The sequence below is a fragment of the Lissotriton helveticus genome, chromosome 2_1 (genome assembly GCF_964261635.1).
Source record: "Lissotriton helveticus chromosome 2_1, aLisHel1.1, whole genome shotgun sequence".
Taxonomy (NCBI): domain Eukaryota; kingdom Metazoa; phylum Chordata; class Amphibia; order Caudata; family Salamandridae; genus Lissotriton; species Lissotriton helveticus.
Window position 1 is genome coordinate 357665407 of NC_136059.1, and position 15476 is coordinate 357680882.

Genomic DNA, 15476 nt, shown 5'->3' on the forward strand with positions numbered 1-15476 from the left:
GTATTCATTTAGTCGTGGTGCACGCTTTGTCCAAGTCGCTACGATTTGGCCATCTTTAACTAAATACCATCACAAACATCATTAGATCAGTAACAGGGGCACAGAAGAGAATCCTGGAGATATGTAAATTAAACAATACCAATGAGAGTGACAGAAAACATTTGTACAAAGTGACCAAGCTGGTAAGAATGAAATACCTTTTTTCTTTAATGCAACTGGGCTTACTGAGGGCAAGTGCATTATTTACTCCATTCACTAGGCTAAGTCAAGGGATGAGCCAGCAGGATCACAGCCCACAGGGTCAGGAACTTCATTTCCCAATGTGTGTTGCAGAGTGTGAGACTAATTATCCAACGTGACGTAATCTAAGAACCATCTGAGCTGTTCAGATCCTTTCATGACATTGGTATTAGCGTAACATGAGGGTTTTTCATCTGATGTTATGAACTACACAGGCACATGGTTAGCTGACAAGAACAGAATACTCCCTCGGTGAAAGGCATGATCTACAGGGCATTACCATGACTGTTACTGATGGAGATGTTACTTCCTACATAGGTATAGATCTTCTGTTTCTGAGCTACCCCACGTCCATGACATTCAAAGGCAACAGTCTAGCTGATGACAGATCATGCAGAGGCTGTGAAAAAAGAGCCACATCAAGCTGAGAGCCTTTTTATATGGGGCAGCTCTAAAATACAGCTCACATGAGCCCTAATCTTTCAGACACACTCTGCGAAAAGCACTGAACCCCTGAGGGTATCGACCTAGGAAGCCACTGAGACGAGAACATTAGAGCCATAGGTTGATTAGCCAGATTACCTAGAGACTGTCCATACAATGAGAAAACTAATCTGTTTGCTTCTTTTTGCAGACTGGTGTTCTTAACTGAATTAAGTAGGGTACTCCATTCTTCAGTCTATGGTTAAGCATACGGTTCAGGGAAGTTGAGATTACCACGTGTGCTTAACCGATGCCATACAAGCCACAATTAGAAGAACATGCGAATATCTGTGTGGCCTTTGCACTGGTGAACCTGGAAGCAAAGAAGAACAGTTGTATTTAGGGATGTGCCTTACTTGTTGGAGGCTGAGCTACATTCCCCTACTCCACCACACTAAAGAGGCCAGCTAAAGGAGTGCTGCAAGTCTCATTACAACGGCAGGATATGCAGTTCACAAGTGCAGTGCAGGAGAATATACGAACATTCTTAGTTTTATGGAAATGTGATCGACAGTAACATCTAATTGTACGGCTAGCTATCGAGGACCTACCAGCTCGCTGTTAGCAAAGCCACGTTCCATATCCTGAGCCATGCTTTGAAGCGCTGACAGCTGTGCCTCCATTTCCTGCAGTTTTGAGTCCATCCGTACTTTGCTCCTGGTGTTTGCTGATAAAGTGTTCACTGATCGTTCTGTGGGCTTCACAATATCAACATCATCTTGGAACAAGTTCCAGGTAACACGATCTCCAGCACCGCCAGATTTCGCGATCAGATTTTGGCTCTGGGGTACTGGCAGCTGAAGCAAATAATCTAGAAAGACATTTTTAAGATTAATTCAATAAATCATTACCATTACAAAATTTACATTTTTCAAAATGTTATATCATTGCATATTCAGTGAAAAAGGAAGGTTATGTACCTTCATGAAACTTGGATATAATAGATACTGCACCCCCACATATTCTTCATTTTAAAAAACAAACAAAGAGCCACAGCCTAGAGCCCAAGAAATCTTTCGCACTGTACCAGCGATGTATGGTGCCATGAATGACAGAGGGTGGATATCTGGCAGTGCCTGAAGCGGTCAGGCAGTGCAACACTAAGCATAATTGGACCTACTCTATTCAAACGATATTAGTTTCCAGACATTTCAGTCACAGGAGATGGCAGAAAATGGGAGTCTTTGTGTGGTGAAGAGATGAATCTGCAGAGACCACGGGATCTGTTATTTATTTGGGAATTTTATATAGTGCAACAGATGCTTCAGCGAAGAAGCGTCCCGGCGCTTTGGCATGCCAACAGAGAGCAGAAGCAAGACCCTAGGAGAGGAAGCTAGGCCCTAGGAAATAAGAGCGTTTTAATAGCTTTACGAAAGGAAAAAAGGCAGTCGAGACGGCAGATCTGCAAATGGAGGGAGTTCCATAGTTTAGCAGCAAGGTACCGAAAGGAACGACCCCCTGCTCTAAGCCCTTTCACCCGGGGGACCGTGGCCAGGAAATGCTCGGGCGTGCGCAGCTGGCGTGTAGGTACATTGGGGATCAGCAGATTAGACAGAATCTCAGGGGAGGACCGTTTTTGAATTTTGAAGGCCAGACAGAGAGCCTTAAATTGAATCATTTGAGGCACAGGCAGCCAGTGCAGCCGCCGCAATGCACCCGTTGCAGAACACGTTCTAGGGAGCCGCAAAAGGACTCGAGCAGCTGCATTCTGGAACCTTAAAAGGCGCGTGACTTCTGCCTTATTGGCTCCCAGTAGAAGTGAATTAGCGTAGTCCAACCTAGACAGAATAGTAGCTTGGACTGTCATCTGGCAGGTGGGCGGGTCAAAGAAACCAAGCATAGGTCGCAGACCCCGGAGGAGACCGAAGCAGGTGCCAGCGATCTTCTTGGTATGCTCTTGGAAATCCAGCTTGGCGTCGAACCAGACCCCTAGGTTCTTAGCAGCCGACTTAGGAGTAGGGGCACTGCCCATAGAATCCGGCCACCAGTTTTTGCTCCAAAGTCCCTTGTCTTTCCCCAACAGTAACACCTCTGACTTGTTGGCATTGAGTTGCAGGCAATTGGTGATCATCCACTGCGCGACCGCTGCAAGGCCAGCCTGAAAAAGCGCGGCACCCCGAGTATGGTCTTCAGAGAGGGCCACCACCAACTGCGTGTCATCGGCGTATGAAATCATGGTCAAACCATAGTCTCTTGCTACCGCCGTCAGAGGTTGAACATAGAGATTAAACAGGACCGGGCTTAATGCCAAGCCCTGAGGAACCCCCTGCTTGATGGCTGAGCATGGGGGAGGGAGGGGGGGGGCCACAACCTCAAATGATCTGTCAGATAGAAAAGAGCGGAACCACTCCAGGGCCGGACCTACCACCTCCACCTCCTCCAAGCGGCGCAGGAGGATCTTTTGGGAGACCGTGTCGAACGCTGTGCTGAGGTCGAGCAGGATGAGAGCCGCAGTCTGTCCCTCATCCAGGATGGTACGTAGATGTTCGCACACTGCTACAAGCACGGTCTCGGTACTATGGACCAGGCAGAACCCGTTCTGGGAGCGATCTAAGGCGCCAGTGTTGCTCAGGTGGGCAGAAAGCGTGTTATTAACGTGGGCTTCAGCAATTTTTGTTCATTGGCTATGATGAGGAGCATATCATTTACTTCTATCAGAACAATTCTTCAGATTCTTTCTGAAATACTGACAATCAATGCCCTAGAAACTTTGATAGAGGGGTCTCTGCGAAGAAAAAAATCTAAGCTTTCAGATGATACAAAGATCACAGCCCTCGTAAAAAAGCTTCACCGTGACATTTACATCAAGGCAATACTGCTTTGCCAGAGTATTGAGAAAGGGCCAAGAGACATTTATACATATTTCTTACAATCGTATGTGTCTGAGAAAAGCTAGCCACTCCACCATCCTTTATGTATACAGCTTGTCTTTCTGGAGCCCATCACCACATGAAATATTTTATTGTACGTCGACAACCAAAAACACTCAGCCCTATGAGGAGTCAAATGTTCAAACGCAAACTATTCTAGTTTATCACTGTCATAAGCAAACAAATACTGGGAGCATGTCATTCCTCCAAGAGAAGAAGTTAGAGAAACCACGTACTAGATGCTTCAAGCAATTTAAGAGCTTGCAGGATCCTGGTCCTCTTAAATGTTCTGATTCTGTGTAAGACCAGTTCACGCACCAAACAGTTTTAAATTCCAGAAATGCATCTTCCAGAGAACAATGGACACTTCATGCTCTGGTGAGCTGCAAAGATATCCATCATTTGGATACTCCCAAATGAACAAGTTACTTACCTTCGGTAATGATCTTTCTGGTAGATGCTCTAGCTAACAGCACTCAACAAGTGACGACAGGAGAATTATATAAGTAGCACCAATGTGCGCATGATGTCAGTTTCTTTCTATAATGTCTGTGCCCTAAGACACAGAGCCCATTGGCAGACTGACATGACCAGTGTGCAGATCTCTAAACTGGGATGGTGCTGGATGGAAAAAGAGTCCAGTTCACAGAACAGGAAGGGGAGAGGATCAGTTGAGAATCTGCAGTTAGAGTATCCACTAGAAAGATTGTTACCAAAGATAAATAACTTGTTCTTGAGATGGATATTTCTAACACCAGATTCATCACCTTGTGAATAGATACCACAGCAGTACCACCGAAGGAGGTGGGAATGGTATTTGTTTCAGATCAAAAAGTCTTGAAGAGCCATGCAGTCAAAATGCCACTCCCACTGGACCCAACTATCAAGACAGCAGTGCTTCGTGAAGCCCACATAGCTGCCTTACACTTGTCCAGGACATGCACTACGTGTGTCAAAGCAGTGGTTGCAGCTTTGGCCTTGGTGGAATAAATCTGCAAGCCTTCTGGGGCTGCTTTTTAGCCCCTGCATACCATTTCTTAATGCAGAGGACAATCCGTTGAGATATGATCCATTTTTGCACTGCCTTCCCCTTCTTTGCTCCGGAAAATCCAATGAGACGAATGTTTACCCTATTTTCTTTGGTGCAAAGCTTAGGGCTTTCTTAGGATAGAAATGATGGGGTCTCTCTTCCTCCTTAGAAATATGAGGAGGAGCAACGAATGCCGGAAGGGTGATAGATGCAAAGACATAAAATAGAGTGCCTACTTTCGGGAGCAAGGAAACTCAGGTCTTCAACACCAACTTATGAGGAAAAAACGTTGTATTGGCGTTTGACAGAAAACAGCTTGCAGCTCGCTCACACGTCTAGTCGATCTTATGGCAATGAGAAAGACTGTCTTCAATGTTAGAAGCCTCAGTGGGAAACTGTGCAGCAGCTGAAAAGGGGTGCATATCAAAAAGTCTCAGTGGGAAACTGTGCAGCAACTCAAAAGGGGGGCATATAAAAAGAAAGTGAGGACTAAGTGAAAGTCCTACTGTGGCGTCACAATGGGGTTTGGTGGGAATGAATGCAGCAACCCTTTCATAGATCTCAAAACAACAGGTGATTTCAATTAAGAGGGCTGATCCGGTAACTGCAAAATAGCCAATAAGTAGCCGATAACAGGGCTCAGAGCAAGTCCTTCCTGGGACAAGGACAGTACAAAAAAGAAAACTTTGTAATGGGCCAGTTTGTTGGGTGCTGCAACAGTCACAAACTTTGTCACAACAACTGGCGTACACTGACTTTGTGGAAGGACGTCTCGCTGGCAAGTTGACAACAATAACTGAAGGACCTCAATAGGTTGAAGGATGTCAGCTTCAGCCACTCAATCTCCAAGCATGCAGATACAAATTGTGCCCAGCCATGCAACTGTGACAGAAGATCCTACCAAAGCAGAAGCCTGATCGGAGGACAGATGCTCATGCCGATAAGTTTTTAGATACCACACTCTCCTGTTTCAGTCTGGTGCCACTACGATGACTTGGGCCCAGTCGTTCATGTTGTTCTTCAGAACTAAAGAGCAGGAGAGGCAGTGGCAGGAAGTGATTTTCTGAATGTTAATTCCCCTAGGAGACCTGTCCTATATACTTTACTGAAGATTCATAAAAGTCTTGTTAACTCACCGGGACGACCCATCGTCTCACATTGTGGTTCGGTACTTGAGCCCTCATGTAAATATATTGATGTTTTTATCAAATACTTGGCTATTAATACCAGAAGCTATGTCCGGGACAGCAGTGACATCACTGGCCAATTGTAAGATATGGATTTTGACCCCCTTGAAGATTTATTGGTGTGTTTGGACATTGAGTCCTTATACACCAATATTACTCAGGTGGAGGGCATTTAGGTAATTAAGGAAGCCCTTGAGACTAGCACTCATCCATCACTGTGCCTACTGAATTTATTGTTGTGCCCTTAACCATCTTGCTCACTCGCAACTATTTTAAATTTGATGGCGAGTTCTTCCTACAAACTAAGGGTACTTCTATGGGGCTTCTATACTGAATGAGGACAGTTTTGAAAATTCTTATATATGACAGCACTGTCAATCCATACCATGATAAGGTGTGCCATTGGAGGCGATATATCGACAATATTTTTTTTATCTGGAGAGGAGATTAAGTCAGTCTAACTCTGTTCTTGAGTGGCTTAATTCTCGCTCCCCTGATCTGAACTTTACATCTCATTTAAGTAATGGTCACATGGATTTTTTGGACCTCACAATTGTGCCCAATAATGGTAAACTTGCCATGAAGCGTTATATCAAACCGACAGCTCGTAACACTCTGTTACAATATACAAGTAACCATCCTAGAGGTTTGAAGGATGGATTGCCGTTAGGGGATTTTTCCGTATACATAGAAATTGTACGTTTTTGGCTGATTATTTTCATGAGGCCTGTATTTTAGCTAAAAAGCTTAAACACCGCAGCTATCCCTGACGGCCAGTGAAACGATCCCTTAGAAGGGCCTGGTATAACCACCGTGAATTTCTGTTGGTTCCTTCACCTAAAAAACAGATGAATAGAATCCCTTGTGTGACCACGTTTGGAACACAAAGCAATGGGATTATCAAAATCATCAAGAAACATTGGCCTCTTATTCTATCTACAGGCATTTCGACAGAGCCCCCCCTTTTTTTTTTTTCAAGAGGGGTCGCAATACAGGCGACCATCTTGCGCATGCAGGTTTGCCTTACTCCAACTTTCCTGATTTAGTCTCCATGTGGGGGCTTAATAGAATTTTGGGACATTTTCAGTGTGCTAATTGCTTGATATGAAACTCAACATCTAATACTAAACAATTTGTAGATGGGGATATATACTATACCCTAAAGGATCCCACTAATTGCAACTCCCAAAGCACAAGTCACTTACTTGTGTAACAATATATCTGTAAGAGACATTATTTAGTTATAGATTTCTTACCTTAGAATATCCCCAGACGTCAGACTGGAACCGGAAAGTTTTTTCGTCAGCAGTATCCCTGCGCATCAGTAGGTGTCGTTGTACGGCTCCGCGTACGTCGCTGGCATCTTTGTCGCCAAGGTGACGCCGCTGGAGCTACTTAGATGGGCCACGCGCGCAGACGTCAGTTCTGTACACAACTTTCCGCGCCAGGAACGCAGAGCCATGCAAGATACCGACCACTGGTGCATTAAAACTAGGGCCCTGAAAGGGATGATCTTAACCCTAAAAATCAGTTAGCAGAACCGGGATGATAGGTGGGGCGGTAAAAAAATCGATATATCGTTACACAAGAAAGTAACTTGTGCATCTGAAAGAGACACATTCGTGATAGATTCCTTACCTTTGAATAGATACCCCAGTAATACCAACCAAGGTGGTGGGTCTGCAAACCAAGAGCACACCAGAAAGTCACTGAGAACAGAACGGCCAAAGCAGCCGTCTCTCCGGACTTGACTGTTAAGCAAATAAAGCTTAGTAAAAGTGTGCAGCGAGGCCCACGTGGCTGCCTGACAGATGTCTTGCAGGGGGACACCACATGCCAATGCCGTAGTGGCAGCCGACGCCCTGGTGGAATGGGCGCGAAGCCGCACCGGAGGCTCCTTCTTTGCCAGAAAATAACAGGCTTTAATACACAAGATGACCCATCTGGAGATAGTCCGCTTGTGTACGGCCAGACCTTTCTTGGCGCCGACTTAGCCAACAAAGAGCTGGTCATCCACCTGGAACTGTTGTATGCCATTTAGGTAAAAAGAGAGCGCATGTTTTGGGTCCAGACGGTGGAGTCTCTGTTCCTCTCTGGAAGGATGAGGAGGCGGAAAGGAGGTGGGTAAAGTGATGATCTGCCCGATGTGAAAGGCAGTGACAACCTTTGGCAGAAAGAATGGACGTGTTCTGAGCACAACCTTGTCCGGATGGACAGACAGAAAAGGAGGTTTACCAGAAAGAGCATGGAGCTCACTTACTCTCCTGGCAGAGGTGATGACAACCAGGAAAGCAGTCTTCAAGGTTAAGAGACGAAGAGGACAGTTGTGAAGAGGCTAAAAGGGAGCGCACATTAAATATGTGCCAACCAGGTTCAAGTCCCACTGTGGCATTATGAAGGGAATAGCAGGGAAAAGATGAGTGATGCCTTTGAGGAATCTATTTACAACAGGGGACTTGAAAAGAGAGGGCTGGTCAGGGGGCCTGAGAAAGGCCGAAATAGCAGAAAGGTAGCCCTTGATAGTGCCCCGCTAGGCCAAAGAAAGGAGGAACAGTAGGACTTGTTAAAGAGGGGCAGAAAGAGGATCCACAGCCTTTGCTGTGCACCATGCCACAAATGTGTTCAACCTGCAGGAGTATACCAACTTAGTGGAGGGACGCCTGGCTTCCAGAATGACATCACAGACTTCAGGAGGCAAGTCGAAAGGAATCAACTGCCGCCTCTCAATCTCCTTGCAAAGAGGTGAGACTGGACAGGTTCTGGTGGAGGACCGTCCCCTGCTGCTGCGACAGAAGATCATCCCGAAGAGGCAGTCGGATCCGCGGATCGATGGTCATACTGAGTAGCTCGGAATACAAAACTCTACAAGCCCAGACCGGAGCCATAAGAATGACTTAGGCCCAGTCGTGCATGATCTTCTTCAGCACTCTGGGTAGAAGTGGTAGAGGCGGAAAGGCGTACAAGAGACCGCAACTCCACTCGCGACGGAAAGCGTCGCCTAGCGAGTGCCGCCTTGGAAATTCCAACGCGAAGAACTGCTGACATTGCGAATTCTCTTCAGTGGCGAATAGATCTAACCAAGACTCTCCCCACTGTTGAAAGAGACCTTGAGCACGTGCAAGTGAAGACTCCATTCGTGATCCATCATGTACCTGCGGCTGAGTTCGTCCGCTCTGGCGTTCAGTGAACCTGCCAGGTGTTGAACCACCATGGGAATGCCCTGATGTTTCAGCCATGTCCAGAGGTGCACAACTTCACCCCGCCCTGTTCGTTGCAGTACCAAATGGTGGTGGTGTGTCTGTGAACACCTGAACTACTCTCCCCTTGACAGAGGGAAGGAATGCCTTTAGTGCAAGTCGGATCGCACGAAGCTCCAGAAGGTTAATATGGAGCCTGGCCTCCACCGGAGACCAGAGGCCTCTGATCTCCGCCTCTCGCATGTGGCCCCCCCATCCCAGGAGGGACGCATCCATCAACACTGTGTGCTCCGTTTGGGGAAGGGAGAGGGATCTGCCATTGACCCAATGCCGGTTCGTTAACCACCACTGCAGATGGTGTGCTGTGCCCTCCAAGATCTGGACGTAATCGGATAGGTGCCTCCGATGTTGCGCCCGTTGGAACTTCAGGTCCCACTGCAGAGCCTGCATATGCCATCTGGCATGAGTGACCAGCAGAATGCAGGAGGCCATGAGGCCCAGCAGCCTCAGGGTCATCCTGACCGAAACCCAGGATGGAGGCTGGAAGATTGGAATCATAGCATGAATATCCTGGACTCACCGTTCAGCAGGATAGGCCCGAAAGTGCATCATATCCAGAACTGCTCTGATGAAGAGGAGCTTCTGAGAGGGAATCAGGTGCGACTGCGGTACATTAATGGAGAACCCCAGCAAATGCAGGAGGTCGGCCATAGTCTGGAGGTGGGAAACGACTGTCCGGGTTGAGCCCGCTTTCAACAGCCAGTCACCGAGATAGGGGAAAACTGGAACCCGTGATCTGCACAGATGAGCTGCGACCACCGCCATCACCTTGGTGAACACCCAAGGGGCGCTGGTAAGGCCAAAGGGGAGCACGGTAAACTGAAAGTGCTCGTGGCCTACCGTGAACCGCAGGTAACGCCTGTGGGCAAGCAGGACGGGAATGTGGAAATATGCGTCCTGCAGGTCCAACGCTACCATCCAGTCTCCAGGGTCGAGGGCAGACAAGACCTGAGCCAGAGTTAACATCTTGAACTTCTCCTTCCGGAGGAAGCGATTGACGTCCCTGAGGTCCAAGATAGGACGCAGGTCCTTGTCCTTCTCGGGCACCAGAAAGTAGTGGGAATAACAACCACGTCCTACTTCTGGCACGGGAACATGCTTGAGGGCCCCCATGGCCAAGTGGGCCAAGACTTCCTGCTGAAGAAGCACCAAGTGATCCCCCGACATACAGTGGGTACTGGGGTGGCATGACTGGAGAGGTAGTCTCGAAGGGAAGGGGAGTAGCCCCTTCGGACTATTTGTAAAAACCCACCTGATGGAAGTGATGGTGCGCCAGTGGGGGAGGTGATGGCAGATCCAGCCACCCACTGGCGTTTGTTGGGCCTGAAAGACAGGACTAGGAAGGTTTGGAGGCAGTGGTGGCTGGGGTGGAGGTGGACTGACCGGCCCGCTGGCCTCCTGACCCACCTCGGTGGGTTCCACGTTCGTGCTAAGACTGTTGCTGCGCAGGCCTGTGGCTCTGAAGCAAATGTGTGGTGGCGACCCTTCCATGGCCACGAAAGGAGCGAAAAGCAGAAGGCGGAGGAGGGTGTGTGCAGAAAGGCCCAATGACTTGGTCGTAGCCAGCGAGTCCTTAAATCGCTCCAACGCATTGTCTGCTTTGTTCCCAAAAAGGAGAAAGCCATCAAAGGGCATGCCCATCAGGGTCTTCTGGACATCCCCAGAGAAACCAGTAGTCCTCATCAAGGCGTGGCGACGGAGCGCCACTGTTGTGAAAATCGCCCTGCCCGCGAGTCGGCGGTGTTAAGGCCACAACGAATCGTGAACTTTGCAGCGTCTCTCCCTTCAGCAATAGCTTGAGAGAGCACTGTCCGGGCCTCCTCCGGACACTGAGGCAGTACTTGCGCCACCGTATCCCACACAGAGTGGGAATAACAGCCCAAGAGACATGCGGTGTTCACAGACCGCAGCCCTGAAGTGGCGGAAGAATTTTTTTTCTTACCGAACTGTTCGAGTTTCTTGGATTCCCCGTCCGGGGGTGTGGAAGGGAATGTGCTTGGGGACGCAGAGGCTTGGACAACCAAGCTCTCAGGGGTGGAGTGTTGGGAAAGGAAAATGGGGTCGCCCGGATCCGGGTGATGGCATTGAGCCACATTCCTATTCACAGGAGCCCCTGTGTTGGGCCTGGACCAAAATAACGTCAGAAATTGCGTCATTAAAAGGCAGCAATGGCTCGGCAGAGGCACTTCTGTCAGGAGGTTAGTCCTGATGGCCACTGTAGGGAGTTGGAGGTGGAGATCCTCGGCCGCCCTACGCAACACCAAAGCGTAACTCGCACCCTCCACCATAGCCACGACAGGAGGAGAGAGCATGCCCAGGTCAGGAGAGGTATCAAGACACTGGCATCCCCCAATTCCTCTGCCCAGCCCGGGTCAAACTCACACTGCTGTGAGAGGGTCCTCAGACCCCTCCCTGTCCCCCCTTCCTCCGAAGGCTGATGAAAAGGCTGAAAATAAGGTGGCTGGACATAGGGGTAGAAAGGCCCCATCAGCGTCGGAATCTGCGTCGAGCGAACCTGTTCCGGCACCGTGTCCACATCAGGGCTGAAACCGGGGACAACGCCGTCGGGGGGGCACCGGCGACGTCAGAAGTGGTGCCGGTGAGGTCAACGTTGGTGGAGTTGTCACGAGGTCAACTGGCATCGACCGGGATCCAGGCCTGGATCCTTGGGGGCCCTGCGTCGCTGGGACCGGAGCCAACAGCGATGCCGGAGCCGCCAACAATGCAGAGCGAGGGCCCCCAGTCAGACCTGCGGGGCCCGGAGGGGCGCCGGCATGGTCCGAAGGCCCAAAGAGGCAGGCCATGGCTGACAGAAAATTCTGCAGCTGGGCTGGAGTCGCCGACGCGGGTGGGTAGGCCGACGGCGTAGTCTCCGCCGGAGACGCGGGGGTGGCACCACCCGCACCCTCAGCCATGTTGCGCAACGGGCAAGGGGAAGTCAGAGAGCGATGGCCCTTCTTCGACTTCTTGTGATGCTTCGCATTACCTGACCCCAAGTGCGAAGACTTTGATCCTGACGAACAATGGTGGTGGCTCTGCGACCGGTCCATCGACCTCCCATGGGACCGGGACCTTGAACGACACAGAGCAGACTGCCGGACTCCAAGCAACTTTCAGCACTGGCCCGGCAGTCGGGGCACGACTTGGGGTCGTGGTCGCGCCCCAGTCGGTAGAGATACATTTGGTGCGGGACCGTCACCGACATCATACAATGCCAGTCCCCGCAGGACTTGAAACCTGGCATCCCTACAGCACCAGGAGTCGATCGACACGAAAAACAGAGACAAAAAGGCCTAAAAAAACTCAGTCAACAAGTGACTGGGGGTACCGCTCGCTCCGGATCTGCGCTTGCTGGCGCGGAAAAAGAAAGAACTAACGTCAGCGTCATGGGGCGGCATCTACGTAGCTGCCGCAACGTCATCTCGGCGACCACGATCCCAACGACGGACACGGAGCCGCATGACGCCACCTTCTGACAAGCAGGGGTACTGCTGACAAAAACTTTCCGGATCCAGTCTGACGCCTGGGGGTAATTCTGAAGTAAGGAACCTATCACTACGTGTTTCTTTCAGATCTGCTATGTGTGACGTCGTCTGCATCAGATGGGACATGCGCTGTGCTTATATATGCGCCGCCCCAGAATGCTGACATCAGTTTCTTTTTGAGACTTTCCACACCAGGAGCGCAGAGCCATGAAGAATACTGACCACTGGTATGAAAAGCTAGGGCTTTGAAAGGGTAACAGCCATGTTCCTAGAAATCCATTCACAGAGCGGGGAGGACAGGTAGATCGGCAAGGAATCTGTGGCTAAATAGTGTCTACTAAATATGGAGTTACTGAAGGTAAGTAACTTGTTCATCTGATAGAGAGTTCTAGCGACGGATTTCTTAGCTTAGAATAGATACCCAGGCAATACCATCCCCAGAGGTGGGTCTGTGAACCAGTTTCATATGTGGAAGTCCTGCAGGGCAGACCCGACTGTCGAGGCAGTGGTGCTTTGTGAACGTGTGCAAGGAGGCCCACGTCTCTGCCTGGCAGATGAACAGGACCGGAACTCCATGTACAAAAGCAGTGGTCACAGCTTTTGCTCTAGTGGAATGAGCATGCAAACCCTCAGGGTGTTGCTTCTTAGCCAAAGCATTGCAGATCTTGATAAAGAGCACGATCCATCTGGAGATGGTCCGCTTCTGCATGGCCCGTCCTTTCTTCGTTCCGACATACCCCATAAACAGTTAGTTATCCACCCAGAACTCTCTCATGCCTTCAAGGTAGAACAACAATGCTCTTTCTGGGTTAGCCGGTGAAGTTGCTCTGGTACTTGGAGGGATACAGCAGAGCGTAAAAGGTAGGCAGGTGGTTGGATTGGCCCACATGAAATAGGGTGGCCGCTTTCAGAAGAAAAGAAGCCATAATATGCAGAAACAGTTTTTCAGAATAGATGCCCAGATTTGGAGTATTTGATGATAAGGCCTGAAGCTCACGACCCTCCAGGCAGATGTTATTACCACGAGAAAGTCCATTTTGATGGTAAGGAACCTGAGTGGCCAACTGTTCAAAGGCTCAAAAGTAACAAACATATGAGAAGTGAAAACAAGACAGATGTCCCACTGGAGCATAATGAAAGGGGAAGGTGGAAACAAATATTGCAAACCTTTCAAGAACGTATTTACAATCGGGGATTTGAGGGATGGCTGGTCAGGTACCCGCAAAAAAGGAGAAATAGCAGAGAGATAGCGCTTTAGAGTGCCCAGAACAGAGTGCTGCTGGGAAAGAGAAAGGATGAAAAGTAGAACCTGGGAAAGGGGTGCGGAAGGGGGATCGATTTGTCTTTCTGCATACCATGCCACCGATTTTCCTCTTCAAAAGGCTTATACTTTCTTGGTGAAGGGATGACTGACTGCCAAGATAACGCTACAGATTTGTCAGAAAGGTTGAAAGCTGTCAAATGTCACTGCTCAATTGCCATGCAAAAATGTGAAGAGTGGCCAGGTTCAGGTTGAAGAACCGCGCCTGCTGCTGTGACAGACGATCTTCCCGAAGGGGCAGCTTGATTGGACGATCGATGGCCATGCTCAACATATCTGGAAACCAAACTCTCTGTGCCCAGTCCGGAGGCACAAGGATGACTTGTGCCAGGTCATTCCTGCTCTTCTTGAGAACTCTGGGCAACAGTCGTGTGGGCAGAAAGCCATATAGTAGGCCTGAGCTCCACTCAAGATGAAAAGGCTCTTCCAATTTGAGAGCCACATTGGAAACTCGAATGCACAAAAATGCAGACATTGCGTGTTCTCGTGGTAGCAAACAGATATAACTAAGGCTCTCCCCACTGCTTAAAAAGACCTTGCACCACCTCCAGATGGAGACGCCATTGGTGTTCAATGTGTTCAATTTTTTTATTGCATGATTAATAAAAATCATTACAATCTTCATTCGAATAAAAAGTAAAACAAATACACACTGTAAAAACATTATTTCATTGTTAAACTTCCCTACACAGTTTTAAAAGCCGTTCTTAATTTCCCCCTGGGACAGTACTTTTTTGGGTTCAAGTTCTTGGTCAAAGGTTTAATGGAATTATATGTGCCTCAAGGTTCTTCCAGCCACAGTCAGGTCCTTGTGCTCACATTGACTACAATTTTTCCGTTAAGATTCCTGTAGCTGTTTTTTTACCTCAATCATGAATTTAAGTCTGCAACAGGCCAGGAGGTAAGCAGTACCTCCCAGCCAGCTTATTGCTGCTTGCCGACATGAATTTATGTTCAGAGTGATAAAGATGTCTCGTAAGTACTGTCTTCTTAAAACCACGAGTGCCGGACATACACATAACAAGTGTGTTAGAGTTTCGTTATGGTATCCACACAATCTACAGTGGGGACTTTCTTTTTGATATTTCCAAGATGGTCTTAAGTCCTTAAAATAGTGCTGACCCATTCGGTAGTCAATATAAGTCTTTTTTAAATGTTGACTAAAATGGGCGACTAAGTATTCCTGTGGTTTTTGTTGATTGTAAGAGGAGATTACTGTCCATGCATGGCGTCGTTTAGTTAGTATTTTTTTGTCCTCTAGCTGTGATTTTCATTTTGCTGCACCGTAAGCTACTTTGCTAAAGTATACTTGGTCTGTTTCTTTTTTCCATTCTTCTAATAGTTCCAGTTCGGACAGACAGGTACTCAAATAGCTTCCACACAAGTTTGTAGGAGGCTGGCTGTCCTGATATTTTATTTCTTTCCAACAGATGTTGTTCATTGACTTAGTTAGGGCTGAGCGGAGTTTGTGACATAGTTTAACAGCTTGTCATTGACCGAAATGTTTGGTTTTGTAGGCCAAATTCAAGACAGACTTGTGCTGGAGAGGCTGTTTGTGGCAGTTTAAACACTGCTTTGTATATTTTATTTTGTAATTCATTTA

At 48.4% G+C, this 15476-nt stretch overlaps 1 protein-coding gene across 4 annotated transcripts in view; it reads right to left on the bottom strand.

Moving 5' to 3' along the window:
- Positions 1-15476, bottom strand: part of CPLANE1 (ciliogenesis and planar polarity effector complex subunit 1) — a 2766109-nt gene that overhangs the window by 698351 nt on the left and 2052282 nt on the right. For all 4 annotated transcript variants that reach the window (XM_078674971.1, XM_078674972.1, XM_078674970.1 and 1 more), the window contains exon 41: positions 1275-1534. In XM_078674971.1, coding sequence (XP_078531097.1) covers positions 1275-1534 — 260 coding nt within the window. The remainder of the gene's footprint in view (positions 1-1274; positions 1535-15476) is intronic.